Raw genomic sequence first — 10241 nt, forward strand, 5'->3', positions numbered from 1 at the left:
TAGTTATTTAAAAAGTTAAAATTTAAAACGATTGTCTACTCTTATGTATTTCTATTGTTTAACTTTCGCTTAACAAAGCTCGTCGCATGGGCCTACTTGGAGATCAATTAAGCCAACCAACCTTCAACTTTTGCCTTAGAATGGTTTCCTTAGGTTGTATTTGGTTTGAAGGAAATAGTAGGAAAAGGAAGGGAAAGGCAAGGAAACCTTTACAAACCTTGATAGGTTTTCCTGCCTCTCCCTTCCTTTCCCTACCTTTAAACCAAACATAGCCTTAGAACCATGGAGTAGGTCATTCTGTTTGTGTGCCCAAGGCTAGCTTTCTTCCAAAGCGTGATTTAGCTACTGCTCCAGCTCCTTTTACAAATTTCTTGCAAAGTTTTACCCCCCCCCCCCCCACAAAAAAAAAAAGTGAAAATATAGCTAAAATATTTTAGGAAGAAGATATAAACCAAATTGAAAATTTTCAAAATCTTCATTAATTGGGTTGTTTTTGCTCTTGGTTGCAACAATGTTAAACAAAAGAACAGGGCATCTAAACGACGAGATTGCAATTAAAAGGTCAGTGATTCAACCATCACGTAAGCTCACGATGTTAACAAATAAAAGTAATTACATCTGGAAATAAAATTGACGAAAAAAGTAATTGCTAATAATCCATGGGAATAGCTTTAGTTTCATTGCACAACAGCCAATATGTGTTATGTTTTAGGGTAAATTGCATATTAGTACCCTAAACTTTAGGGCTAGTCTCACTTTGTTTTTTGAATTTTAAAATGTGCCACTATAGTATCTGAATTCCCGAAAACTATCAATTTAGTACCCGTCATTAGTAGTCCGCCAATTATCTGATGCACATGATGTCACATGCGATTTGTAACATTTCAAAATTCCAAACTTACCCTTTAGAATAAGAACTATTCATTGTTTTCTTTCTTGAGATCAAACCAGAGTAATGGTGAATAGAGTCCCAAATCCACCATTATTTATAGCCATTACCTGAAAAATGTTTCCCCCATTGAACTTTAATATGTTTTTTAGCATTGATCATTCTCAAATAAATAAACTTATTAAAAAACAAAAAAAAAACATACCCTATTCATTAATCACAAGGGCCATTAATAGTAGAAGAAACAAGAAAAAGAGAAAGACAAAATTGTTCTTGTTATCCATTGATTACCCATGGCAATAGTCTTTTCTACATATGAGATTGTAAAGAGATGAGTGGAAGCAACATCAAGAGGGACTTTATATGGGAGAGAAAGAAAAGCGTTAAGATAAAGTGAGTTCAATATGTTTGGTTGAAAATGAAAATTAGATTACACTTAAAGGGCATTTTTGTCCTGTACATGCCACCTAACATTAATTAACGATTTTGGACTAAATTGGCAATTTTCGAGAGTACAAGTACTATAGTGGCACATTTTGAAATTAGGGTACTGATATACAATTTAACCTATGTTTTATCACATCGTGATCTAAAGTTGTAGTTGTAATCTAGTGGTGTTAAGCTCTCTCTCTCTCTCTCTCTATCTATCTCTATCTCTTAGTGTTTCTTCATTGGATGCCTAATCTAATCTTGACAAGGATTCTATTTCTTGTTTAGAGTTATTTCCTTCTTAATTTGAAATTGACCAACCAGTTATAAGGAAACACTAATAGGGATAATATATTAGTTCAAATGAACTCATAGTTGAATTCGTGTGTATATTTTAGTAACTTCCCTTTTTTGGCTCAGTTTGGATACAAATACAATATATATATAGGGGCGGAGCATGTATGTATATATGTATGTATGTATGTATGTATTCACAAAATTCAAGGTTTTGCACTCTACATATTTGTATTTGTATTCCTTCCAAACTGAGTTTTAGGCTGTGTTTGGTTGCAGTGCAAATTTATTTGCACTAGTATAAATGCATGGGAGTGCAAATATAAAAAATGCAAATTCTTATTTAATTTTGTTTTGGATTTTATTTTATTCTGTTTCATGACTTAATTTACTTCATTTGTACTGCTATCAAACAAAATAAGCTAAAATTTGAAACAAAAATAGATCAAAAATTACACTGTCATAATTTTGCATCAATACAAATTTATTTGCATTGCAACCAAATACAGCATTAAGAAAAAAAGCAATACAAATGAAATTGCATCGGAAAGAAACTAGGTGTAGGCTTCATTGAAAAGCGATTTTACTGGGAGCTGCTACAAACAAGACATGGGAAGCAGGCTAGAAACACCGATCCGAAGCAAACATATCAGTGCTTCGTACTGTTTCCAGACTGACGTGTTTAGTTCTGAACTGTCGTCTAGCCTGATTTTCATTGGTTGTTTCTAGTGGATGTAGATGCAGATGCAGATGCTGTAGACCTTTTAAACCTAGCGCCACCCAAACAATAAGGCATACGTACGCTCGTTAAAAGACAAAACACCAACCAGTGATCCCATTGACCAAACTGTTCCCTGGTACATTGTCTCCTTTTAACGGACGCACCAATGTCCAACGAGAAAACAGTATATGAAAAATGAAAGTCATGTTTTGCCACCTTACATTTTGAAACAAATGTTGTCTTCAACCAAGTTGTAAGGATTAAAATATAGATATGATATTTGAATAATATCGATATAAAAGTTTTTTAGTAAAATTCTTTTTATGAGGGATAATTTGGTGTTCCCAAGCAAAACAGCTCAGTAAGAGCCTGCCGAGCTATATGAGTCCAAGGCTACATGCGAGGAAGAGCTCGCTAACTATGTCCAGCATCGCGCTACCAAAAGCACTGGCATTTCGACCGTTACAATGGCTTGCCGTACCACACGCCTCGACTTAATTGGGCAGACCGTAACCGCCGCGGGGATCTCGCAATTGATACATTAACGTGCCAGAAAATATGGAAACAGTTCCACGAAGAGCTCAGGCCCATTACCAAGGGGGCCCTAAGCTCTGATGCCTATAAAAGGCACCTATTTCCACTTGGAAAGGTACGTGTACTAAGTACTCTAAAGCTCTCTCAATCTCTCAGAAAACTCTCAAACACTTTCTGATTTAAGCATCGGAGTGTCCTCCCCGGGTAAAAGGCATCTAGGCACTCTCATTCTCTTCTCTTTGCAGTATACTTCAGTTCGACTATCCATCAGTTTGGCCCTTCACAATTCGGCCCAATCAAACAAACATCCAAGTTGAAAGTCCAAATCATTAGACACGTGGGAGCTTCCAGATCGCGTGACATCACCTTTAATACTTGTAAGTTAAAAAAATAAATAAGAGATATCTATCCTATTAATATACACTAATATATTCTAATCCTTGCTTTTTTACCTTGTAAGATCATCATGAGCTCCAACATTAATATTGTCTTCCTCAATGTTACACAGTTGGATGATTTTTGCTCATGAATTGATCTGTTCATATAGTAAAGGGACGGATATATGAGATTCTTTTTTAATTCCCACCTCTTATTAGATCAAACAATTGGAATTTTAAAAGGAACAACTATTTGGAAACTGGAACTACAGATCAATAATTGTGGTGTGGGGATGATTAACTCATAACTTGCCATATTGAATATGTAAAAGATAGACACTCCATTTGATCCAATATTTACCTTGAAACTTATTATAAGTATTTATTGTAGAAAGCAAATATGGGTATGGCCCATGTTTCAAATGGGCTCATTTTTCTCTCTGAAGTGACAAAGTAACAGACTAACAGGGCCCTAAACAATGTCGGTTAGCTCCTGAGTCCCGAGTCTTCTGACCCAAGTTCAATTTTGCAATGTTTCAGACGTTTTTCACATGAAGATCAAATGTCTTATCCTGCTTTACCCAGCTGGGTGGCGCTATTATTCTGCCCTATGATGAAGATCAATTGTCTTATCCTACAAAACTGGAAAGTAATTAAGAAGAACACCCCGCAGTAAAAGTGCATTAATTTTCACCCTTCCACCGTTTCACCACCACTACTAATAGAGGTGGAAACAAGAAGAAACTCTCATCTTGTTTCAGGCTGCTTTCATGAAGCTCTCCTTTCTCTTTATCGATTTTTAATTTGTAAGAGGAGATCACGGAGAATATTGGCATTTCGGATTTTCTGCTTCGTTACGTGGAGAATAAAACCAGAAAGGTTCGAGGGTTATCTTTGTTGGTGTTGCAGCAAGAATAAGTATCACTAGGACGAATTCATCTTGGTTTTGTCATCTCTTTCTCCTTTGTTTTTGTTTCTCTATGAGATATCTTTTGATACGGTTTTCTTATTACTTTCTATAAAAGGAAAGATTCCCAACAGATCAAGCTAATCTTTATTCTCCTCTCTCTCTCTCTCTCCCCCTCTCCCTCTGATGTCTGAATAAATGAAGAAGAAAATGAGTATTTGCTATTTATGGAGTATCTTCGTCCAATTAATGCCTTGAATCGTCTACAGTTATATATATCTCCATTCTCTCAGTATCCTGTTTCCGTTTTTAAATGTTCCTGTCTCCAGGAGAGAGATGTAGCCTAGTAGTTTACGTACTTATTACGTACCTTCGTTTCTTTGTACAGTTTATAGATTTCTTTTTTCTGGGTACGGTCCGATTTCTATAATCTTCCTTTTCTTTCTTTCAGATAAAGTAAGAAGAAGAAGATGACGATGCCTTTTCCAAGTTACTACGAATGGGAGGATAATAGTTCAAATCGGAATTGCTTTCTCTGGTCACTGGAGATGATGAACGATGGACGTCCGACTTCAGGTTCGAGAATAACGGCGGAGGCAAAAGCGGTGGCTGCATGTAAGAGTCACAGTGAAGCTGAGAGGAGACGCCGGGAGCGGATCAACGGTCACCTCGCCACCCTTCGTACTCTTCTTCCAAACACAACCAAGGTTAAGTCGCAGAAAATCCGGAGCTTGTAAGGGCATCAGTTGTTGATCTAATACTAATCGTGTGAGGTGTGCAGACGGACAAGGCAACGTTGCTAGCAGAGGTGGTCCGGCATGTGAAGGAGCTGAAGAAGCTTGCTGCCAACTTGGCAGCACAGGATGGAGAAGGATGCAACGGCAGCAGCAGAGAGTGGGCGTTCCCGGGTGAGACGGACGAGCTGACGTTGGGTTACTGCGACGAGGAATCGAAGACGATAAAAGCGTCGTTGTGCTGCGATGACCGACCGGACCTGCTGTCGGATCTGACGAAAGTGCTGAAGTCAGCCGGGGGGAGGGTAGTGAAGGCGGAGATGGCGACGTTGGGGGGTCGAACCAAAGGCGTGTTTGTGATAGAAAGGCGAAATGGGGGAGGTAGCGGAGATAACGAAGATTTGGAGATGCTGCGAAGGGCACTGAAGTCTGTTTTCGACAAGCCCGTTTTGCCTGCTTGGGGCGAGATATTGCCGGGAAATAAGCGGCCGCGTCTTTTCCGGCCAACTCATTACCAATAACTCTGACTTCTCAACCTTCTTTTTATTTTTATTTTTTTTAAAAAACCCTTCTTTTATGCACATACAGATTGACCTCAGAGCTCGGAATTGTAAAATGGTTTTCATTTTGTTACTCTTTTTTAGGGAATTGGAATATCTTTTTCTTCGTGGAAGAATTAGGTCATGGGTATTGATTTCTCAGGTAAGTTTTCAGTGGGAAAAAAAGTCACTTCCTCTCCTCTCCTTTCTCTATGAAAGAGGCAATACTCAAAGATGGAAATACAGGTCAATTTGGCAATAAATAAATAAATAAATATTATCGAAAATCCTTTAAGATTTTTTTAATGAAATTAAGGCTAAGTTTGAGAGTGTTTAAAAATAAGAACACTTATTGACTACAATTATTGACATTTGGGAAATAAGTCCGAAATAAGTGCTTATCGAATAAGTCTAAAATTCCAACTTTTTTTAAGTGCTTATATAATAAGCACTTATTCAAATACCCCTTTAGTATGGGTTAGCGACATTACCTCCTACACTTTTATTTGCACAAAAACCCCTTGGGCTGTATTTGGGTGTGATGTAAATCAAGAACCGATGTAAAGTTTACATTGATTCGCTTTTGTACGCATTTGGTAAAAATGTGTAATCATTATCAACGTAAAATTACACTCCGATTCAGTTTTGCGTGTGTTTGGATGGAGTGTAGTTTTATGTCAATGATAGATGCAAAATCTCATTACATTTAAAGTTTTGCATCGATAATCGATGTAAAAACTACATCGATTTTATCGATGTAAAACTTAAACAACTTTTTACATCAATTTCAAAATACAATGGTCATATATATTTAAGGTTCAGTGTAAATTACACCTTCCAAATGCAGCCTTGAATTTTCACTTTGAGATAGTGTTTTCAACCTATCGTTGATCTGACTGGTTGAATGGCCGCTCAAATCGACACCTGGTCAAGATTTCAAGTATGGTTTTAGTAAAACCCAGAGAATAGTCAAAACTATTGACTTGGTCAAAAAACCATCTAACCCTGATGATTGGACTATTGACCTGTTCGACCTAATGACTGGGTCACAGGTTGCACATTAAATGTGTACGCAAACTTCAGGAAGCCATAACTTTGCACTGCAATGTCTGACCGAGGTGTTTTTTTAGTTTGAGTAACTTTTCAAGATCTATGTGTCTCAAGGCTCCTTACCCCGCTATTTTCACTAAAAAACCCTTTTAGGGCCTCAAATCGAAATTTTTAATATTTTTTATAAATAAAAAATGAAAAATTAAATTAAAAACACAATTTAGACTCCAAGTCAGTTTTTTAAAACATTGCTTTGCGATAAATACCCCCTAATCGTTAAATCAAATGACAAAATGCACTAAATTACTAAAATAATTGCTTGAACTTTCCTTCCCTTTTCTCTTACATTTTCTCCAAATGAAACCAACTAAAATAACAACAATCATTTCACTAACATAGAAAAACAAGTTCTTTTAAATTCTTGTTTCATTTCATTGACAAGAATGTCTCTCTTTGTCTTAAAATATAACCACTCTTTTCTCCAATAAATCAAGAAAAAACGAACAAAAACTTAAATTTATATCTATTAGAAAGAAACCTTTATCATTTTATCTAAGTATTGAATTCAACCAGAAATCTACAAGGATATATCGGAGCAACTGAGAGGACTTCAAAATTATATTTAAAAAGCTAATCGAATCATAAGTCGTTAAATAAGGGTAGTTTGGAGATTTAAAATTTTGAATGCTAAATGAAAATATTTTTCAAAGTTAGCTAACAAAACTTTAACGGAGGGGGTATTTGTCATAAAGTAAAAGTTCAAGTTCTTTGTTGCAAATGAAAGTTCAAGGGGGTAGTTGTCTGTGACCCCATAGTACTAGGGGGTCTTTGTAATTTACCAAATAATATAATACTGAAGAAAAAAAAGTATAATATATATTATGCAACTCCCATACATGTATGTTGTCATTCATAAGGAGATGTTCTCATTACATAACTACAACATGTCATGAGGTTGGTGTGAGGAGCATTATCTGTGGAACAAATCCAAATTCATTGTTGAATATTAGTGTAAGAGCATTGCTATGTATGTTGCAACTTGCAAGTTGCAAGTATAACCATATATGGTATATAGTAATTGGGTTTAACTTTTATGACATGCAACGAGCCAAGCAAGTTTATATAATCACTTAGTAAAAAGGTAATATATATGATGCAGTAAAAGTATGGTACCTAAAAAATTAACACCAATCACAACCTCCAATGAATTTTGATGAATATTAAAAATCCATATACCTCTATAAAGGATTTTTTTGGTAAAAAAATGATTCATGAAACAAATATACAAATTACAACAAACAACGAAACAAACAACTTACAAAGACTACAAACTCCAAACAACACAAGCAAACACTAAGGCCAATTTTGCTTTGCTACTATAGTCCTCATTTGTTTAATTCTTGCTCATTCTGGGAAAATGAATAACATTAGAGTGTTTGCATGGTTACAAAAGTTTTTTCGTGGGCTACATTCCTTTCAGAATGAAAAATTAGCCCATAACACAAAAATTGAGGTAGCCTATAGCATAAAGAATCATCATGCCCCATCTTGCTCATTTCCATTCTTTAAAGAAACTCTATGTTGATGGTTATAAATCGTTGGCTTAGGTTTACAAGACTGCCACCATAGATGTTTATTAACGGATTGTCATGGAAACTTACACCGACAAACATTGATTGCTAGCCATCTGCTGGTAAACATCTATGTCAACGGTTTTGGAGACCTAGGCTGACAGTTTATGACCGTCAATACAAAGTTTTTTTAAATAATGAAAATGGGCAACATAGGGCACTTGTTAGTTTGAACAAAATTCATTTAGGAAAAAAGTGAGTCCATGGAAATATTCTTTCATTCTACCCACTTTTACCCATTCTTGTCCATTTTAGAATTTGATTTTGGGTAAGAATGAGAAAGAATGACGGTTAAACCAAACATGACCTAGTTTACCCAAATCCACAACTCAACAAAAAGAGATAATGCTTCTTCCTTTGGTGGAATGATGTCATGATTAAACATGCACTCCACGAGCAATTGCCAATCACTCTCAACAACCAACTTAGCACAATTAAAACTTGGCAAACTTTAAACCTTCAATCAAAGCTATCAACTTAGCTTGAAATGGAAAAATAGCGAGCCAAGGACCACAAATAGCAGCAATAAATTAAACCCCAATTGGAATTCCTTAGAACAACTACAAAGGAGCCAGCTCTCACTTTCTTGAAACATCCATCGAAATTTAGTTTCAATCATCCTAACTCTAAGGCCTTGTTCATTTTCAAGGAAGTGGGGGCGAGTATGTTGGTGGGTCTCATGGAAAAAAATAAATCCACATTTGTATTTCAGTATTAGTTGATTCCGCGAAAAAAGAATAATTCCCTAATGGCTCATTTACCTGAGCAAGTAATACTCTCCTAAGGCTTCAATAAATCACTTTCCCATTTTGTGCAGAATTGCTAATACATGATGGGGCAATTTTTTTCAATAGTATCATTTTTTTTTCGGATAAAACAGTCATTGTATAATTTTGCATAGAGAATAAAAGTAAACAGATAAGTCTACTTATTTGGGTAAGTATTTCCTATGAAACATTTTCCTAATGCATTTACTTGTATAAATATAACTTACCGAGATGCGAATGAGGCCTAAAGCTTTTGGCAATGGCAGAGTAGGACTAGTCTTGCTCAAAATCGAATTGGGAATTAAACGTTAAAAGTCATAAAAAAAAAAAGAACAGAAGATGTACCCACATCATTGCCATGAGCTTTATAATTATTTAAAGCTCAACCAAATTAACTCTTCATTGGATGGTTGAGGGTAGCAATTTTGAGAAAGGATTAACCAAACTCTATAGCTGTTTAGTGGGCTGTGAAATCAATGGTAAAATTCCACTCCAATAATAAAATACATGAAAAACACAATTAATGAACTATTCACTATGGGCCCTGTGTATATCATTGCTTCCGCAGCCCGCTAAATAGACATTATTTTCAGCTAATCCCAATTCAGCAATTTTTGACCCACCCATTTAAATTGCATGTGGAATATGGGGGTGAGTTATACTCATTAGGTGTTCTAAAAGTATCTTGTATCTTAATTAGTATTAGGAACTATTTAATCAATAATAACACATATGCCCCACTACGAATTTGGATTTGCTCCTCATGGTAAGCTGCAACTGTTCATTTGGAATATCTCTCATGAATGACAATATACAAGTATAGGAGATATTTCTGATGTGTAGTTGCAAGTACTGTGAGATTGGTGGGAGGCATGATTTATGAAGAGCAAATTTAGGGCCCGTTTGGCAAGTCTTTTTGAGAAGATCTTCTGATAGCTCTGACAGCCAAAAGATGTATTAAGCTTTTGACATATGATTTGAGCAATCTATAGACCGTTTGGTAAGTGTGGTTATTCATCGATCTGTTGGAAGACGATATCAGCCCAAAGACCATTTGGAATTGCTCGAGTATGCACATTATTGATCTGGGCTACTTATTGCATGTTTGACACTTGACCCATCATGGTTGAGTCACAGTGGCCCAAATGACAGTCGATCCGGGTCTTATGGGTCCCATCTATAATAACAATGTGTAAGCCCCACATATACTGAGTACTATCTTGCATTGATTATAAACACCATATAGTTCTCGTATGGCTTTAGCATGGGTGGGGTCCTCATGTCCTTAATGTGGGGTCCACAACAATTTGTGGGGCCTACTTGAATTAATTTTAATTGGTCCAACTAATAATATGATATTGTATCTCTA

General features: G+C 36.0%; 1 protein-coding gene across 3 annotated transcripts; it reads left to right on the plus strand.

Moving 5' to 3' along the window:
* The first annotated feature begins 3966 nt into the window (after window positions 1-3966).
* Window positions 3967-5561, plus strand: LOC104611905 (transcription factor bHLH30-like). Of its 3 annotated transcripts, none has more exons than XM_010279176.3 (3): window positions 3967-4123; window positions 4603-4858; window positions 4933-5561. In XM_010279176.3, exons 2-3 carry the CDS (start codon window positions 4622-4624, stop codon window positions 5404-5406), a joined length of 711 nt encoding a protein of 236 aa, XP_010277478.1. In that variant the 5' UTR covers window positions 3967-4123; window positions 4603-4621; the 3' UTR covers window positions 5407-5561. The 3 variants fall into 3 exon arrangements, with proteins under 3 accessions (XP_010277478.1, XP_088752746.1, XP_088752747.1); XM_088896620.1 differs by lacking the exon at window positions 3967-4123 and adding an exon at window positions 4137-4506; XM_088896621.1 differs by lacking the exon at window positions 3967-4123 and adding an exon at window positions 4137-4419.
* Window positions 5562-10241: the final 4680 nt, after the last annotated feature.

The sequence above is a fragment of the Nelumbo nucifera genome, chromosome 1 (genome assembly GCF_055504915.1).
Source record: "Nelumbo nucifera cultivar China Antique chromosome 1, China Antique-T2T, whole genome shotgun sequence".
Lineage (NCBI taxonomy): Eukaryota > Viridiplantae > Streptophyta > Magnoliopsida > Proteales > Nelumbonaceae > Nelumbo > Nelumbo nucifera.

Coding starts and splice junctions, on each gene's coding strand:
- LOC104611905 (XM_010279176.3), top strand. CDS start 4,622: ATGACGATGCCTTTTCCAAGTTACTACGAATGGGAGGATAATAGTTCA. Junction 4,859..4,932: donor TTCTTCCAAACACAACCAAG/GTTAAGTCGCAG, acceptor TGAGGTGTGCAG/ACGGACAAGGCAACGTTGCT.